Source organism: Callionymus lyra, chromosome 10, assembly GCF_982586985.1.
Source record: "Callionymus lyra chromosome 10, fCalLyr1.hap1.1, whole genome shotgun sequence".
Classification (NCBI taxonomy): Eukaryota; Metazoa; Chordata; class Actinopteri; order Syngnathiformes; family Callionymidae; genus Callionymus; species Callionymus lyra.
Genome location: NC_141827.1, coordinates 8,089,340 through 8,109,558, shown reverse-complemented (window position 1 = coordinate 8,109,558; position 20,219 = coordinate 8,089,340). Strand labels below are relative to the sequence as shown.

Below are 20,219 nucleotides of genomic sequence, written 5' to 3'. Positions count from 1 at the left end.
ATTTTACTGATGGAGTTTGAAATTCTTATTCCAATGATTAAAAGAAAAAAACTCTTCTAAATTTCAATAATTAAAAATTCATAGCCTTATCATTTCAACATTGTCTGGTGCTGTCGTAATATACTCATATATATATATATATATATATATATAAAAATCGTTACACCTTGATTGGTTGAAAATGTGATCAAGTAGCTCGGTAATCTTTTGGTTTTGTCTGGTTTTTACATTGCATTTATAAATCTATGAATGAAAAACATTGAATAAAGAACATTTATTTATAATATATAGTAATTAGAATAAGAATTTCAAATCACATGAAAAAAATTCTTTATCTTGAAATGTTTTTTATTTAATTATTTACAAATACAACATTTCAATAAACACATTTTTAATTGTTATTTAAAACAATACAACATTTCAACATACACTTTTTTATTTAAATTATTCAATAAAAAACAATACATTTTAATGTATACATTTTTTTATTGAATTATTCAATAAAACAAATGCAACATTTCAATAAACACATCAATTGTAAAAAAAAAACTAATACATTTAATGATACGATGCTTCAACATTTCGATAAAAATGAATCCAAAGTTTCGATATTTAAAAGTTAATTCAACCATTCATGATCCTGACACTGATCTTCTTCCAAAAGAACCTCTGGTGTCAGAAAGCCGACTGGGTCTGATCCTGCTGCACCGGATCCGAACCAGCAGCCTCACAGTCCTGCTGCCACAGCTGCTCCGCCAGACAGTCCAGCAGCGGCGCAACATCGTCCAGACCCTCGCTGACCTCGGCGCCAGAGTGCAGCACCGGTGTACCCCACGCCTCACGCAACCGTCGCACCTCCTTCTCCGTCACGTCGCAGTGCATGAACAGATCCATCCTGGACACGACGCTGAGGAAACTGCACTTGAAAGGATCTTAAATACGGCTGTGAGAAAAGATCGATGCCCTGATGTAACATGTTTTTATTAGATTTATTTAAAATATTTCTTTCACTTTCAAATCATATATTATTTTGTGGTTTATATTTCAATAGTGTAGAAAATGTTCAATATCAAGCAAATATTCACTGCATTTTTTCATTTTTGTGTTGCAACTAAATTTCCGGCCGCTAGAGGGCAGCAGTCATCAAGTCTTTCAGCAGCCAAAGGAACAACGGAAAAGATCCCGGCGATGACTGAGAACGAGAGGATACAATCGACTCCAGCAGCTTTTAAAGCTGATGTTTGGACATATTTTGATTTCAAAACAATATACCTTACAGACGTCATGTGACCATAAGTATATTTGAACATATAATTAGTGGTGCGAGAAAAAAACAATACACTTAAAGATTGATTTTTTTGGGCTTTCAAATCATGTCTAATTTTAATTATAGCTCTTTTATGTTTAATATTTAAATAAAAATTGTAAGAAATAGTTTTTAAATTAACGTGAAAATATTCATGGTATTTGTTCATTTTTGTGTTGCAATTAATCATCCGGCCGCTAGATGGCAACAGTCATTATGTCCTCCGCAGCTAAAGCAACAATGTAATCCTGTGAGATCTCGGCGATGACTGAGGACGAGAGGATACAGTGAATCCAGCAGCTTTTAAAGCTGATGTTTGGACATATTTTGGTTTGAAAACAAACAAAAGCAGTTACGACTTCATCAAGAGTCATGTGGTCTGTAAATTCTGCAACACCAGAGTCAAGTACTAGACAATACTACACATATATACTTGTTACTACAGTATCACGATATATCGTATCGTTGCCCCTGAATCTATAGATTCTTTCCAATAAAGACAAGTAATCTTTACCATGAAGTACAAAAGGATACTTGGTGCCGACGACGATCTTCACCATTTGACCACTGGTTTGGCTCCACTTGGTCACTTGATTGGTCAGATCATCGAACGACGATCTGTCAGTGTAGGAGAACAGAAGTAAAACTGCGTCTGCTTGCTCCTCGCAACTCTACAACAAAAAGAACATTTAAAAATTGACCAGAGGGTGATATTATCTTCCAGTGGAGAGACTCTCACAGGGAACAGATGATCGAATCTTCTCAGGGCGTTTTCTCCACAGTCCCAGAACTGCAGGCGGAAGAACAGAACTCTGTTGTTCTCTCTCAGCTTCACTGGCCAGTGAACCACCGTGGTGTTGATCCCTGGAACCAACACACCCATCCATGTCACCGTGAAATACACACTTGTGCGACACTACCCGCGATACTTGAATATGTCGCTGGTTTCTGTCTCACAACTTGTAAAAAGTAGGTAAATCCGCTGAAGCCCGGTCTAATGTCAGTGGAGAGTCAAAATGGCGGATGTGTGGGGGAAAAAAATTCTGGTCCATAAGATCTAGTATGTACTACTTGATACTAAACATCTTATGTCGTAAGAAATGCATCAAAAATGCAACCAGGACGTCTTAAAAGTTTAAGATCCTCAATTTGTTGAAGTAGTCGTTAGTGATGTGCTGGTGAAGCTTCATGAAACAGTGTCATGTTGTTCAGAGGTCAGTAGGTGGCGCCATCAGTTTAAAAATGATGGATAAAGTGCGGAGGCGCCATCTAGTGGACTCTGAAGATAATGACTCTGTTTCATGAAGCTTCATCAACACATCACTACTAATAGTTTGAACGTCTCTTTAAAAGTTAAGATTAAAGCAAATACTCGTCTATAAAATTTGACTCTATAAAGTGGCTTTAAAAAAACATTGTAAAAATATTTGAAAATTTAGATTCAATTTAAAAACAAAAGAAGCTTTTCTAGCCTTTAAATATTAACAATAAAGAGTCATTTATTAAATACAAACTCAACCTTTTTATATAGAAAGTATTTAATTCAATTGAGAACAAACACAGCAGTGAAGAAGACTTTGATTCAATACTATGTATATTTAAGAAAAATCACACATCAAGAGAATATTCAAATTATTTAAAAAAACGTTTTTTTAATAAAGATTTTTTTCTGAAAAACTATTCAATGTTTAACAAAAAGATTTCAAAATATCTTAACTTTCATGTTAATCTAAAGTAGACGTACACAAATCCTTTAAAATAAACTTAAATTGATATATGTCTACGTGCAAATATGTTTTACATTGTCTTGTTGCAAAAGGTGTTTCTATTCCTCGCATGTAAACAAACTACTCAGAAGTATTTGATGAGTAAATACAGATGTTTCCGTGAGTTTGAAACACACCTGTGGTCTCATAGTGTGTGTTTGGAACATCCAGGCCTGCGAGTCGAGCCGCCAGTGAAGTTTTCCCGACTCCACTCTTACCAGAGATGAAGACTTTGTAGTGAACTGTGTCCACGGCAGCGTGAGGAGGCATCACTGGAGAACCTAGCAGACCTGCTCAGAACAACAGTATTAGAACTTCAGCATGTCTTATAACGTCTTCATGTCTTATAATATCTTCATGTCTTAAAACATCTTCATGTTCATTTAACATCTTCATGTCTTAAAACATCTTCATGTTCATTTAACATCTTCATGTCTTAAAACATCTTCATGTTCATTTAACATCTTCATGTCTTAAAACATCAGCATGTCTTTTAATATCTTCATGTCTTATAATATCTTATGTCTTAAAACATCTTCATGTCTTATAACATCTTCATGTCTTTTAACATCTTCATGTCTTATAATATCTTATGTCTTAAAACATCTTCATGTCTTATAACATCTTCATGTCTTTTAACATCATCATGTCTTTTAACATCTTCATGTCTTGTAACATCTTCATGTCTTTTAACATCTTCATGTCTTTTAACATCTTCATGTCTTTTAACATCTTCATGTCTTTTAATATCTTCATGTCTTATAATATCTTATGTCTTAAAACATCTTCATGTCTTATAACATCTTCATGTCTTTTAACATCTTCATGTCTTAAAACATCTTCATGTCTTGTAACATCTTCATGTCTTGTAACATCTTCATGTCTTGTAACATCTTCATGTCTTGTAACATCTTCATGTCTTTTAACATCTTCATGTCTTAAAGCATCTTCATGTCTTGTAACATCTTCATGTCTTTTAACATCTTCATGTCTTAAAACATCTTCATGTCTTTTAACATCTTCATGTCTTTTAACATCTTCATGTCTTGTAACATCTTCATGTCTTTTAACATCTTCATGTCTTAAAACATCTTCATGTCTTAAAACATCTTCATGTCTTGTAACATCTTCATGTCTTGTAACATCTTCATGTCTTTTAACATCTTCATGTCTTAAAACATCTTCATGTCTTTTAACATCATCATGTATTTTAACATCTTCATGTCTTACATCGTCATGTCTTATAACATCTTCATGTTCATTTAAAATGACGTTTAATACAGTTCCCCTCCTGCAGCTTCATCATCTACAAAGACAACTACGTTCAAATGAGTAAAATGTCTCGAAATGTTGCTTAAGCTCAACTCACCGAATCGTTTTCGTCTTTCTTTATGGAGTATTTTGTTAAAATATTCTTTACTTTCTTTACATCGATGCCAGTCGTGAACGATAACAGATTCTCGACTCATGTCGCGAACCTTTGACGGTTTACTTCGATAGTATTAATATAAATGTTTGAAATGAAGTAGAAGACATTTTTGACGATGTTGTTGTTTCGGTAACTAACAGCAACAGTGGCGATGGAGTCTTCTTCTTCCGTTGTAGAGGTTAACACGGCAAATGTTGGTCGCTGTTGCCATCTAGCGGTTGAGTGTGTAATTGACTCAACAAACTACATCTCAGCCGAACTTTCTACTCGTTGAAATACTTTCTATAACTTTTTTTTTTAATTCACTTTTATTACAATACAACCATCCTCCTCTTACTATGATTCCTCTCGTATATTACCCCCACACGAAACTAGTTTTTATTGGTTGATTTAAAAAAGCATTTTCCATTAATTTTATGTATCTAAATATTTTTATTTTTTCTCAAAAGAAGAGTGGAATCTGGTAGATGTGTTTAAAATTAAATTACACAATACACCAAATGACAAAAAAAGCGCTCAAACTACAAAAACAATGTCTTAATCTTTTTAAGTACATATTTTATTGGGTATTGTTTTGATTGTTTAAGAGCTTTGTGACCCTGGTCTGGAAAATCGCTCTATGAATATAAATTACTTACTTAAGCAGCCAAAATATTAAATTGATTTTTAAGTAATTTTGTCTATTTTTTAAATTGCTTTGTCAATTAAAAGTGTGTCAATAAACACTAAGAAATTATAATATTGACCTGAATACTTGTTTAGCTTGCAGTTTTGATGAGTTCTTATCTAGAAAAGGTCTGTAAATCTGAAGTGTTCTTTAATTAAAGTATCTAAATGTTTTATTTCTGTCAGATGGAGAGTGAAATCTGTCAAGTCAAGTTCTTTTTATTGTCAGTTGTAAAAAAAAATACCTCTGGATCTTTACTTGATTTCCTAATTTTTTTATTAATGTGGGAATGTAACATAACGTGTTTTTATATTAATAATTAATGTCATGAGGTGACAACGTGTTTTTGCAGGTCATCTAAAGTGAAGTGAATTTCTTAAAAATCTAATTTTCATTATATTTCTGACCTTTAACGCCGAATACTTATTCCATCTTTACTCATTCTCGTTGTAAATCGGACGACAGTTTAAATCGAGAGGCTCCTAACAAGATGTTGGCTTTGGTTTTCTTCTTGAATCTGCAGTTTTTAAACAACAAACCTTCTTCTTCTTCTTTTCACCTTTTTTTCTGTTCACGCTGCATTTCTTTAGGCGTTAAATCCTGCTGACGTGTCTCTTACTCGGTGTTTGTGTGAGTCAGCAGCTCCTCTGTTGTAATTACATCTTCTGTTCTTATCTTGTTTCATTATTGTGTTGACGTTCTTACAACCTCACGTCTCTGCCCTCCAGCTGCCGGAGGACACGCGAGAGTTGTTTATTTATTTATTTTTTAAACAAGATTTCATCCCCACAGCTGGGTTAAACAATTGCACCTTCTATTGTGACCACTAGAGGTCAGGCGTCTCCACCAAATGAAAGCGTTTTACTACTTTTTTTTTTCTTTTTTTGGAACTTTCTGTTTTAATTGAATTAGTCAAGAAAACCAAAAACTATATAATGAATAGAGAAGCCAAACATATGAAATCTTTTAAGTGAGTATCTTGTTTTGTTTTTTAATTGGTTTTGTCAATTAAACGTGTGTCAATAAAAACCCTAGCTAAACTATCATTTATAGCATTTTAAATTTCCCTCATGTTATATTTTAATTTAAAAAAAAAATAAAAACAGGTTTATTTTTTAACCACCTCTTACTACCAAAAACAAAACATCGACTTTTTCTTCTTGTCTACTTCTATACCTGAGACCTCGGCTCCTGCAACGGTTTGAGTGATGTTGTCTGCTGTCTGTGATGTCACTTAAAGAAACAGCGTCTTTGTGACAGAACAGGTAAAACCAACATACTTTTCTTTTAAACATAAATTTCAATATTTCAATTGTATATATTCATACTTACATTTTAACCGATTTTTTATAGTATAATATTATCATTTAAATAACAATATTATGGCCAATTTTTTAAATGACAAAACATTTGAGGGAATATAACTTTTTTTTTCTTGATCGTTCTGTAAACACCTGAACGCATCACTGTGACGTCATTCATCAAAGAAAAAAATAAATAAAAAACACGAGTTTCTGGACAAATAGAAAAGTTGTACTAAAAACGTCACAAGATGGCGTCCAGCGCCGCCACCACACCTGGGTCAGGTGAGCTCCTCAACTTGAACATCTAGTCCAGAAGCAAACTTGTGGAGCAGGAGCTGCGGCTGGACTCGAGGGGTGAGCAGGAGAGAGAGTGGGGGGGAGAGAGAGACCCTCGCTGCCGCAGCGGGACCGACTGTCACACCGACTCTCTGCGGGTCGTCACCGGAGAGAGCAGCGGGAGGTTCTGCTGGTTCTGGTCCTGGACTGGATCTACTGCGCGCGCGTCACCTCTGGACCTTCATCGCAGTCGTCATGCCGGGCTGGAGGATCAACCTGACTTTCTGTCTGCAGCGGATGCAGGATGAAGGTGTGTGTGTGCACGTGTGTGTCTATCACGTTTGGTGTGCGCGCGTGCGTGTGTCTATCATGTTGGTGTGCGTCTATCGTGTTTGGTGCGCGCACATGTCATTGTGTGACACGATTCCGGACTTTTACTGGATTTCGCCGTGCGCGTGCACGCGGGGGACCGTGTTTTGATCCTGGAGGCTACAGATGTGTGTGTGTGTGTATGCGCGTGCGTGCGTGCGTGTCATGCAGACGGTGATGATGTTGGTCAGCGTCCACGCATGAATGGATGTGCGCACGAATGCAACTGCGCAGCTACGAAAGTAACTCACGAGCAACAGAAGCAGACTTGGTTGAATGAACCTCTGCTGCTGAGGATGAGGAGGATGAGGAAGGTGAAGATGAGGAGGAGGAGGATGAAGAAGAAGTTAAAGATGAGGAGGAGGATGGAGAAGAAGTTAAAGATGAGGAGGATGAGGATGAAGATGAAGATGAAGGTGAAGATGAGGAGGAGGAGGATGAAGAAGAAGTTAAAGATGAGGAGGATGAGGATGAAGATGAAGATGAAGGTGAAGATGAGGAGGAGGAGGATGAAGAAGAAGTTAAAGATGAGGAGGATGAGGATGAAGATGAAGATGAAGGTGAAGATGAGGAGGAGGAGGATGAAGAAGAAGTTGAAGATGAGGAGGAGGATGGAGAAGAAGTTAAAGATGAGGAGGATGAGGATGAAGATGAAGATGAAGGTGAAGATGAGGAGGAGGAGGATGAAGAAGAAGTTAAAGATGAGGAGGATGAGGATGAAGATGAAGATGAAGGTGAAGATGAGGAGGAGGAGGATGAAGAAGAAGTTAAAGATGAGGAGGAGGATGGAGAAGAAGTTAAAGATGAGGAGGATGAGGATGAAGATGAAGATGAAGGTGAAGATGAGGAGGAGGAGGATGAAGAAGAAGTTAAAGATGAGGAGGATGAGGATGAAGATGAAGATGAAGGTGAAGATGAGGAGGAGGAGGATGAAGAAGAAGTTGAAGATGAGGAGGAGGAGGATGGAGAAGAAGTTAAAGATGAGGAGGATGAGGATGAAGATGAAGGTGAAGATGAGGAGGAGGAGGATGAAGAAGAAGTTAAAGATGAGGAGGATGAGGATGAAGATGAAGTTGAAGATGAGGAGGAGGAGGAGGATGAAGAGGAAGGTGAAGATGAGGAGGATGAGGATGAGGATGAAGAAGAAGTTAAAGATGAGGAGGATGAGGATGAGGATGAAGATGAAGGTGAAGATGAGGAGGAGGAGGATGAAGAAGAAGTTAAAGATGAGGAGGATGAGGATGAAGAAGAAGTTAAAGATGAGGAGGATGAGGATGAAGAAGAAGTTAAAGATGAGGAGGATGATGATGAAGAAGAAGTTAAAGATGAGGAGGATGAGGATGAAGATGAAGGTGAAGATGAGGAGGAAGGTGAAGATGAGGAGGAGGAGGATGAAGAAGAAGTTAAAGATGAGGAGGATGAGGATGAGGATGAAGATGAAGTTGAAGATGAGGAGGAGGAGGATGAAGAGGAAGGTGAAGATGAGGAGGAGGAGGAGGAGGATGAAGAGGAAGTTGAAGATGTTGAGGATGATGATGAAAAGGAAGTTGAAGATGTTGAGGATGATGATGAAAAGGAAGTTGAAGATGTTGAGGATGATGATGAAGAGGAAGTTAAAGATGAGGAGGAGGAGGATGAAGGGGAAGTTGAAGATGAGGAGGATGAGAAGGAGGGAGATGTTGAGGATGATGATGAAGAAGAAGTTGAAGATGATGAGGAGGATGAGGATGAAGAAGAAGTTGAAGATGATGAGGAGGATGAGGAGGAAGTTGAAGATGAGGAGGAGGAGGATGAGAAGGAGGGAGATGTTGAGGATGATGATGAAGAAGAAGTTGAAGATAATGAGGATGAAGAGGAAGTTGCAGATGAGGAGGAGGAGGATGAAGAAGGAGGGAGATGTTGAGGATGATGATGAAGAAGAAGTTGAAGATGATGAGGAGGATGAGGATGAAGAGGAAGTTGAAGATGTTGAGGATGATGATGAAGAAGAAGTTGAAGATGATGAGGATGAAGAGGAAGTTGAAGATGAGGAGGAGGAGGATGAAAAAGGAGGGAGATGTTGAGGATGATGATGAAGAAGAAGTTGAAGATGATGAGGAGGATGATGATGAAGTTAATGTTTGTGTTGTGTTAAGAAGGTTAGGACAGATGAATGGTTGAGGAAGACAATGGTGACGATGATGTTAATGATGATGAAGATGGATGAGTTAATATAGTGATGACAAACCTCTTGATGATGAAGATGGATGAGTACATATAGTGATGACAAACCTCTTGATGATGAAGATGGATGAGTACATATAGTGATGACAAACCTCTTGATGATGAAGATGGATGAGTACATATAGTGATGACAAACCTCTTGATGATGAAGATGGATGAGTACATATAGTGATGACAAACCTCTTGATGATGAAGATGGATGAGTACATATAGTGATGACAAACCTCTTGATGATGAAGATGGATGAGTACATATAGTGATGACAAACCTCTTGATGATGAAGATGGATGAGTACATATAGTGATGACAAACCTCTTGATGATGAAGATGGATGAGTACATATAGTGATGACAAACCTCTTGATGATGAAGATGGATGAGTACATATAGTGATGACAAACCTCTTGATGATGAAGATGGATGAGTACATATAGTGATGATAAACCTCTTGATGATGAAGATGGATGAGTACATATAGTGATGACAAACCTCTTGATGATGAAGATGGATGAGTACATATAGTGATGACAAACCTCTTGATGATGAAGATGGATGAGTACATATAGTGATGACAAACCTCTTGATGATGAAGATGGATGAGTACATATAGTGATGACAAACCTCTTGATGATGAAGATGGATGAGTACATATAGTGATGACAAACCTCTTGATGATGAAGATGGATGAGTACATATAGTGATGACAAACCTCTTGATGATGAAGATGGATGAGTACATATAGTGATGACAAACCTCTTGATGATGAAGATGGATGAGTACATATAGTGATGACAAACCTCTTGATGATGAAGATGGATGAGGAAGATATTGTATGATAAGTTATTTTTCAGGAAGTGCTGCTGCTGCTGCTGAACTTGATGGAGATGAATGAATGGATGATGGGGTAAGAAGAGAGATGGAGAGAATGATAATGATGAAAATATTGGTGAAGATGATGCTGATGATGATGATGATGATGAAGATGATGTTGTTGATGATGATGAAGATAAAGATGATGATGAAGAGGAGTAGGATGAAGATGCTGTAGATGAAGAAAATGATGATGATGAAAATTATGATGTTGCTAAAGAAGAATATGCTGCTAATGTTGTTAATGAAGGTAATAAAGATGTGATAATGATGAAGATTCTGATGATGATGATGATGATGATGTCGATGACGATGATGATGACGATGATGATGATGAAGATGATGATGATTAAGATGATGACTAAGATGATGATGATTAAGATGATGATGATGAAGATGATGATGAAGATGATGAAGATGCTGATGCTGATGAAGATGATGATGATGTCGATGATGATGACGATGATGATGATGAAGATGATGATGATGTCGATGATGATGACAATGATGATAATGAAGATGATGATGATGATGATGATTAAGACGCTGCTGCTGCTGAAGATAATGAAGATGATGATGATGATGATGAAGATGATGATGATGATAAAGACGCTGCTGCTGCTGCTGAAGATGATGATGAAGATTATGATGTCGATGATGATGATGATGTCGATGATGATGATGATGATTAAGATGCTGCTGCTGATGAAGATGATGATGAGGATTAAGATGCTGCTGCTGATGAAGATGATGATGAGGATTAAGATGCTGCTGCTGATGAAGATGATGATGATGATTAAGATGCTGCTGCTGATGAAGATGATGATGATGATGATGATTAAGATGCTGCTGCTGATGAAGATGATGATGAGGATTAAGATGCTGCTGCTGATGAAGATGATGATGATGATGATGATTAAGATGCTGCTGCTGATGAAGATGATGATGATGATGAAGATTAAGATGCTGCTGCTGATGAAGATGATGATGATGATTAAGATGCTGCTGCTGATGAAGATGATGATGAGGATTAAGATGCTGCTGCTGATGAAGATGATGATGAGGATTAAGATGCTGCTGCTGATGAAGATGATGATGATGATGATGATTAAGATGCTGCTGCTGATGAAGATGATGATGATGATGAAGATGATTAAGACGCTGCTGCTGCTGAAGATAATGAAGATGATGATGATGATGATGATGAAGATGACGATGATAAAGACGCTGCTGCTGATGATGATGATGATGATGATGATGAAGATGATGATGATGTCGATGATGATGAAGATGCTTCAACACGTCCATCTCTCCACTGACCCAGCAGCCAAACGTCCTCCTGCTCCATGATGGGTTGTTTAATTGAGCAGCTCTTTGGTTTTAACAGCCGACACTTCAGCCACGAGTCTCTCGATGAGTCGCTCGTTATCGTCGGCGCTAACGAACTTCCACGACTGCCCTTCAGCCAAGTGCTGAGTGTGTCTGCTCCACTGGAGCTCCACTGGAGCTTCACTGGAGCTTCACTGGAGCTTCACTGGAGCTTCACTGGAGCTTCACTGGAGCTCCACTGGAGCTTCACTGGAGCTTCACTGGAGCTTCACTGGAGCTCCACTGGAGCTTCACTGGAGCTTCACTGGAGCTCCACTGGAGCTCCACTGGAGCTTCACTGGAGCTTCACTGGAGCTCCACTGGAGCTTCACTGGAGCTTCACTGGAGCTTCACTGGAGCTCCACTGGAGCTGCTCCGTCGCCAGAGGAGGCGCTCGCTTTAAATGTTGGAAACAAAGAGAAGACGCTTTATTTCTAACCTCCTTCATGCAGGATTCAACTCTTTCAGATCGTGAATCACCAGAAACATCTCGTTGAGAAGTATTTCCCGAGGATTTTGACTGTTAGGACGAGTCAAAACAACACAGGAAGTGAGTCGTGTTCTACTGATGCCTGAGAAGTTGTACTTTATAAACTGACCGGTGAAATGTGACTCGGACTGTAGACAGTTTCGTAACAAAGCAAACATGTGCTTGAGACCTCGGCTCCTGCAAAAGGCTTGATGGATGCCATCTTTTGTGTGTGATGTCACTTAAAGAAACAGTGTCTTTACAGATCCTGTTGATGCTACGTTTGAAACGGGCATGAATCTGGATTTTTGTAGAGGAAATGAAACTTTTATTTTGAAAAGAATACATATCGTTGACCATCAACACTATCATTGACTTTATCAAAACTATGACTTTTGAATTAATGAATGTTTTGCTGATGATTCTATACAATACTTCCTGAAAAATACCTGATTGTCTTTCAAAGATTAGAACTTCTTACTTTATAAAGTTCGTCTGAAATCTGGGCGAACGAGAGGTTACGAGAGCGGAGTCCATTATAACGTAATAATGGCTTCACTCCTCCTCCAGCCAGCTGTAATCACGGCCGCTTTGTTCATACAACGAGTCCCTTGGACTAGGAGACTTCCTGGATTGACGCCGCACGGTGATGTTTATCCAATCACATCAGAGTGGGCGTGGCTATGGTAAACAAGTTTTCATCTCCAGAAAAACAAAGTGTTTTTAGTGGGCGGGGCTTAAGATCATTTTCTAACGTCAATATTTCAATGGAAAGAGAGTTTAAAATCAACTTTTAAAATATCTTTTTTAAATAAAGCTTTTCAGTTTCATTCAATCTTTATAAAAAGAAGCGTCGCAGTGGCAACAACTAAGATGGAGTTGCTGGGACTTTATTATTCAAAGTAAAACTGACTGAAGTATCATATTTTCCAACTACATGGTACTTCTCAGGTACTTCCCTCATCACAGGATGTTGCTTACGAAACATGATCTTTTACCTCTTACACACAATTTAGCCCCAAAAATAATACTGGCAGAAAAAAGATTGTTACAATGAACGCACTTAAAGCACAGTTTTCATAATCTTAGAACGACTACTACGATAGTATTTAGGACAATATTCAATTCTTTCAAGACGGTACCACTTCTTAACAAGAAGGATCTGTCTCACCTGCAGTTAATACAAAACTCTGCAGCGAGAATCCTGAGCCGCTCTAGTAGAAGAACTCACATTTCTCCGATCCTTAAAACTCTTCACTTGCTTCCAGTTTCTTTCAGGATCAACTTTAAAATTCTGGTTCTTACTTTCAGATCTATTCATGGTCAGACCTTCCATCAGTGATCTGATCCAGACTTACACCCCAGCTCGGGCTCTGAGGTCTGTGGATCAGAATCTACTGATGGTTCCTGAGTTCAGGACCAGAGGAGAGAAATCCTTCCAGACTGTTGCTCCTAAGCTTTGGAACCTCCTTCCTCTGTCTCTGTGTTTGATGATCTACTGACTCCTTCAAGAAACATCTTAAGACGTTTTTATTTGTTCAGGCTTTTCCTTGATTTTCTGGAACTCCTGTTGTGTTATCAGTTTTATCTTGATCTTTAAAGTATATACTTTATTGAATATTGTTTTGATTGTTAAAGCGCTTTGTGACCCTGGTCTGGAAAAGCGCTATACAAATAAAAATGACTTACTTACTTACTTACTTTGGTATGAGATGAACCTAAAGTATATTTTCGAACCGATCCCCTGCGACCGACCTCGTCTTCCGACCCGGAGAGAGTCTCTCTCTATGTCAAGCATCACGTTTAATCCCATCAGCATCAATGATTCACCGCAGACTTCACGTCGAGTCATAACAGCAGAAAAAACGTACGAACGATTCACAAACAACGGAGAAGGTTTGTCGACTCCTGGTCTGATCCTGCGGTGAGAGCAGACGAACGACGGCGGTGGAACGTGGGAGTCTCTTCTTCATCCGTCACGGCGCGAGGGAGTTCGGCAGCTTACGGAGATAATGGCCTGTGTGATCCGCGGCGAAGGCGGCGGCGAAGACGCGGCGTCGACCTCTTGATCAGTCGGAGAAGGATCTCATTAATCAGCGGCGGAAGATCAAACGCGGCGCCGGGGTTCATGGGAAGTGATCGCTCGAGGGCGAGATAATGAAGCGCGTGACGGGGGAGCAAAAACCCACGACGAGACCCTTTTTTTTGGGTCGTTCTGGCGGCGATTGACGGAGAGGATGAAGGTCGGAGGTCAGGAGAGCCGCGAGCGACGCCACACTTGAGAGAAGGTTCTTGAAGATGAGGTTCCAGACTCACTTCAGGGTTAAAACCAGGTTTCCTGATATAACTGTCGACTGTAACTTATAATGAACGGCGCCGTAAAAGTTGATCAATACACTGAAGTACTGCGATTTCTTTTCACGGTACTATATCGATTACTTCACAGCACGGGATCAATATTTTTTCGTGACAATTACCATGCAAACGTTCACGTTCAGCGTTTTTGTGTTGCTGATGCATCGCAATATTTTTATTCAATTTATTTAAAATTAAAAATACAATTTTTGGCTTTGAAATCACATTTTATTTGTCATCATAGTTCTTTCATGGTTTTTAATTCAATATATTTTTTAGAAAATAACTGTATTATTTAAAATGTACAATTAACGTGCATATATTTACGGTGTTTGTTGATTTTTGTATTGCAATTAAACTTCCGGCCACTGGATGGCAGTGGTCTAGCAGCTAAAGGAAGCATGAAATCCTCCTGCGAGATCCCGGGGATGACTGAGGACGAGAGGATACATTGGACTCCAGCAGCTTTTAAAGCTGATGTTTGGAGATATTTTGGTTTGAAAACAAATGAAAGCAGTTACGACTACGAGTCATGTGGTCTGTAAATTCTGCAACACCCGAGTTAAGTACTTGACAATACTACACATATATACTTCTAACTGCAGTATTACGATATATCTTATCGTTGACCCTGTATCGGATACATATCGTATCGTCAGATTCTTAACAATACAGAGCCGTCATAAATAATGTGGAGTTTGAAATCAGTCACAAGGTAAAATGTAGCGACTGGAGCTCAGTTGTCTTCGTCTTCATCTTTGTCCAAAAAGAGACTTAAAAACATCCAAAAACCTCCATACTATTAACCGGAAGTACTACTGCTAAATATCGCGAGTGTTTCCAGTGTAGACTGTGTGCGCTCTGGAAGTGGTCGCGATATATACCCGGAGTACTTCTGGTTAATAGTATGGAGGTATTTGCATGTTTTTAAGTGTATTTTTGGATGAAGACGAAGACAACTGAGCTCCAGTCGCTACATTAAAATGAACAAACATTTTTTATCTATAACTCTAAAAAGAACAAATTACTTTTAAGTGATGAATTATTAAGTAATTATGACACAAGAAAATGATCCTGACATGAGGAAAATGAGTAAAGAATCTATTGTGAGATCATACAGTTAATTTCAGTGTAATCGTAGTTCTTCAGTTTAGCCACTTGGCGGAGAATTCGCATTTAAATAGAAGCAAAGATCGGAGTCTATGGTTCGTTTAATCAGGACGATCAGGAAGTTCAACGTTGACTTTGTTGACTCCATGGAAACCAAACTTCTCTTTCCATTTTCTTGTGCTTCATTTTGGAAATTTCATTTGTGTTCTTTATGAGCGATATTTTTTATGGTGTGAGCACTTACACGCCACCTACTTGCCGGAAATGTGTACTACAGCGTTTATCTAAACACCTGGAGCAGCTCCTTGTTTTTACAGAAGAATAAAAGTGGAACCTCTGCATCTTAAATCCAGCCGAGGAAGCTGTTGTCTCCTGGAAAATATACTTCTCTCCTCAAAACCAACAAACACTGCAGCACTTTTCATAATGAAGAGTAAAGACGGATGAATCTCGCGTGTCGTCAAATAAAACTGTAAACCTGCAGCAAACGCAAGAAACAGTTTGTGAAGACGCTCACAGGCTTCTCCGGCCGATAAAACTCATTGAAAGGTTTATTACGGAGCAATAAGCCAAACAATAAAAAGAACAGGTGAAGGCTGCCGGGGTTGGAGGGCGAGAGATGGAAGCGTCGACGTGAACCATGTTTGCATAAGATCCACATTATGAGGAGGGATGAAGAGACGGATGAACAGAACAAGGTGAAGGACTTCACGCCGAAGACATGCAGGAAACCAGAGGAAAAAAGATGAATAAAGAAAAATACTTTTGCCAAAGAAAACAATTAATCAGATTAATCACGTGATTAATCGCGATTAAATATACATAATTGTTTCATTCAAGTCAAGAAAGAAGGGAAACATTTTAAAGAGATGAATAATAACTCATGTAACTCAAACTACTGACCCTTTCAGTGAAGTTTTTAGGGGGAAGTCAACTCGATCAGGTCAAAAGAAAGGGGGGCAGAAGACCCCCATGAAATTTTAAATACATCCAGTTTTGATTACATTCAAACCATATTTATTACAACAGAAATAGTTCCAGAATTGCAGCTCGTTTTGTTCATTGTAAGACAGTTGATAGGGGGGCAGAAGACCCCCATAAAATTTTAAATACGTCCAGTTTTGATTACATTCAAAGCATGTTGTTTACGTAATTGTAACAGGGCAGAAAGGGGGGCAGAAGACCCTCATAAAAATGTATATACTTCCATTTTGATTAAATTCAAACCATGTTTATTACATGAAAAAATATTCCCAGAATTCCAAAATCTATTTGTAAGAGTGTGGAAAGGGGGGCAAAACAGGGGGCAAAAGACCCTCATAAAATGTATTTATACTCCAAATTTTGATTCAATTTAAACCATGTTTATTACAAATGAAATTGCAGCTCCTTTAGTAAATTGTAGGAGGGTGAAAAGGCAAGCAAAACAGGGGGCAAAAGACCCTCAGGAAAATGTAAATACGTCACATTTTGATTCAATTTAAACCATGTTTATTACCTGAAAACTATTTTCGGAATTTCGGCTCCATTTGTTCATTGTAAGAGGGTGACAAGGGGGGCAGAACGGGGGGCAAAATACCCTCATAATAATTTAAATATGTCAGATTTTGATTAAATTCAAACTATGTTTATTACAGAAAAAATGATTCCCAGAATTTCAGATCCTTTTTAATTTCAAAAGGGTGGAAAGGGGGACAGAACGGGGGGCAAAAGACCCCCTTGAAAATGTATATTCTTTCAATTTTTATTACATTTAAACCATGTTTATTACACAACAAATAGTTCTAGAATTGCAGCTCCTTTTGTTAATGGTATGGTGAAAAGGGGGGCAGAACGGGGGGCAAAAGACCCTCATAAAAATGTAAATATGTCACATTTTGATGAAATTCAAAACCACATTATTACAAAAGAAATTGATACAGAATTTCAGATTATTTGTTAATTGTAAGGGGGACAGAACGGGGGGCAGAAGACCCGCCATGAAAATGTAAATACATCCAATTTTGATTAAATTTAAACCATGTTCATTACATAAGAAATATTTCAAGACTTTCAGATCCTTTTCTTAAATGAAAGGGGGCAGAAAGGGGGGCAGAAACACTATAACTTTTGATGTTAAAATGAACTTTAAAGACTTTCAGAAAAGAAACAACTTCTCTCTTGTCGCAGCTCAATCATCGTATTATGGTTCAGTTACTTAAAGTCGTTTTTTTCCAACTTACAAGCAACCGAACACGATCCAACTTTTTAAGCTCCAGCGATAAATAAAAACAAGAAAAACACCATCGTCTCGTCGGAAGAGGAGTCGGCTCTACATCACCAGGGTTTACTCCTCGACCGCCCCCTCGCTTTAAATCCAGACACTTCCCCAAAAGTGAGTCCACAGTCCCGCGTGGAAGAGTTTGGTCGTGAGGCTCTAGCTTTTTAATCTGCGGCGGAAGGTCGTGCTCAGGCGAGAGGAATAAAGCTTCATTTGGTGTCTCGTAAATCTCTGGTCCGCAGGGATGAAGCTAATCTGGAGGAGAAGAAACCAAACGTCTCACAGGAAACACTTTCTGTGGGAGAAAAGTTTACAATGTGTTTGTGGGATTTATGTCCGGAGCAGCAGGATCAGGATCAGGGACGCGATCGGATCAACTGTTGCTCTCGGACTGTCGGGTCTGAGCGGGTGTTTCCAGGAAGTCGGTCCGTGATCAATGAAGAAGTAACGACTGATGATGATGTGGGATCAGATCGATGGATCGATATATGATTGATCTCATTTACAGGTATTTAAATTCTTCTAAACTGATCAATAGTTTGACATTTAACTCACGACGCCAGAGACTGAAATACATTTTTATAAGTGAGTCACTACAGCTTAGTCTCACCCCCTCGCTGTGAACTCAGCCCAGCTTTTTCTTCTTTTCTACAGAATATCTCTTTCTTTTTAGTAGTTTATATTGTTTTTTAAGATGTTAACCCGTGTGTTATCACAGGGTCAAGGTGACTTGAGGGCCTCAAAACAAATGTGTTTGTGGTATCCATTATGATATCTCAGGGTCAAAGTGAACCGAAGGCCCCAAAAAAAATGTGTTTGGAGGTATCCCTTGTGCTATCTCAGGATCAAGGTGACTTGAGGGCCTGAAAACAAATGTGTTTGAGGTATCCCTTGTGTTACCTCAGCGTCAAGGTGACCCAGAGGCCCAAAAACAAATTTGTTTGAGATATCCCTTATGTTAGCTCAGGGTCAAGATGACCCAAAGGCCCGAAAAAAAATGTGTTTGAGGTATCCCTTGTGTTATCTCAGGGTCAAGGTGACCCAGAGGCACCAAAACAAATGTGTTTGAGGTATCCCTTGTGTAATCTCAGGGTCAAGGTGACCCAGAGGTACGAAAACAAATTTGTTTGAGGTATCCCTTGTGTTATCTCAGGGTCATGATGACCCAGAGGCCCGAAAACAAATGTGTTTGAGGTATCCCTTGTGTAATCTCAGGGTCAAGGTGACACAGAGGCACAAAAACAAATGACTTTGAATTGAAGGGTTAAAGTTTTGGTTTATGTTGTTGAGTCTGTTGTATATATTGTCGGAGTTAATATTGTTGTCATTATTGTTAGTTTCCGACAAGGATCTTCTTAATAGAATAAATACATGATTGTAACCAGACGTCCAAACATCTAATGCACCTGTCAATCAGGTCATCTTCACGTCCCTCCTGTCAATCAAAGCAACGATAGAGAATAAAAAAATGTTAACACTAGTTGTTTAACTATATTCTGCTGTTGTTGTTTTTTAAATATCAAGTACTTCTCTGTCGCCGTGTACATTCAGTCGGTGACGAAAACACATTTTCATTTCCCTCTGAACACAGACTGGTCTCCGCCTCACGACAACAGGTCGACACACGAGCTTTAATTGAACAGAGCGTCAGGCTCGGTCAGTGAAGGTGAAAAGTCCGTGTTCACTAAATGTTTTGTTGTAAAGGAGGATTGAAGCCTGAGCTGCTTCTCTCTATTTCACTGTGTAATCCCTCTGCTGGTTCCACTGCACGAGCCTGAGCTCAGCGCGATCACACAGGATAAGAGAATAGTGTCTGTTATCAAGGTGGGGGGGTGATAAGAGAGCCGGGGAGCAGGAAGTATGTAGAATGGATTTGGAGCGTGAAAGTAGGAAATGTTCTCTTAAAAGACCTCTTGAGTTCTGAAGCTGCTTTAAAGCACGTCGATCACGTTACACTGCGCTGTTGAACTTTAACTTTAAAAGATACGCATTAATGTGTGGGTTTATATATATATGGCAAATCAAAAAACACATTCTTAAGAGTACATGAGAATGAGTGCACGAATGCTCCTACCCAGGTGCAACACTAATAGACTCAGGGACTCATTCATTCCTCGGGCTATTAAACTGTACAATTCTGAGTTCGGGGGCAGGAGTGGAGTGAGAGTATCTGGATGTTCTGTTCTATGTTAGTCTTTGTGTCCTTTGTCTTTGTTGTTTTTCTTTGACCTATGTTCTTTATCTTTATCTTTAGACTTAGATTGTGTCATCTTGTTCTTCCTCTTTATGTTCTTCTTCTTATTTTATTTTTATTTATTATTTTGTATTGTTTATGGAAAATTGCTGGCTGTTGGAAAAAACAATTTCCCGAAGGAGACCTCCTGAGGGATCAATAAAGTTTTACCTTACCTTAAATAAAAACATTAACAACTTTATTGACACCAAATG

At 38.6% G+C, this 20,219-nt stretch overlaps 2 protein-coding genes across 3 annotated transcripts in view; one reads left to right on the top strand and one right to left on the bottom strand.

The window, feature by feature from the left end:
* Positions 1-552: 552 nt before the first annotated feature.
* Positions 553-4,619, bottom strand: cplane2 (ciliogenesis and planar polarity effector 2). The gene is made up of 5 exons (XM_087801012.1): positions 4,442-4,619; positions 3,210-3,362; positions 2,046-2,170; positions 1,841-1,977; positions 553-895 (listed from the first exon to the last, which is right to left on the bottom strand). Exons 1-5 carry the CDS (start codon positions 4,539-4,541, stop codon positions 676-678), a joined length of 735 nt encoding a protein of 244 aa, XP_087657138.1. The 5' UTR covers positions 4,542-4,619; the 3' UTR covers positions 553-675.
* A 2,342-nt stretch (positions 4,620-6,961) lies between these two features.
* The window catches only part of grip2b (glutamate receptor interacting protein 2b), a 197,692-nt gene continuing 184,434 nt past the window's right edge, over positions 6,962-20,219 (top strand). For both annotated transcript variants that reach the window (XM_087801823.1, XM_087801821.1), the window contains exon 1: positions 6,962-7,058. In XM_087801823.1, the coding sequence (XP_087657949.1) occupies positions 7,004-7,058 (55 nt within the window). In that variant the 5' untranslated portion in view covers positions 6,962-7,003. The remainder of the gene's footprint in view (positions 7,059-20,219) is intronic.

Coding starts and splice junctions, on each gene's coding strand:
- cplane2 (XM_087801012.1), bottom strand. CDS start 4,541: ATGAGTCGAGAATCTGTTATCGTTCACGACTGGCATCGATGTAAAGAA. Junction 3,363..4,441: donor AGAAAGACGAAAACGATTCG/GTGAGTTGAGCT, acceptor TGTTCTGAGCAG/GTCTGCTAGGTTCTCCAGTG. Junction 1,978..2,045: donor GATTCGATCATCTGTTCCCT/GTGAGAGTCTCT, acceptor TTTTTGTTGTAG/AGTTGCGAGGAGCAAGCAGA.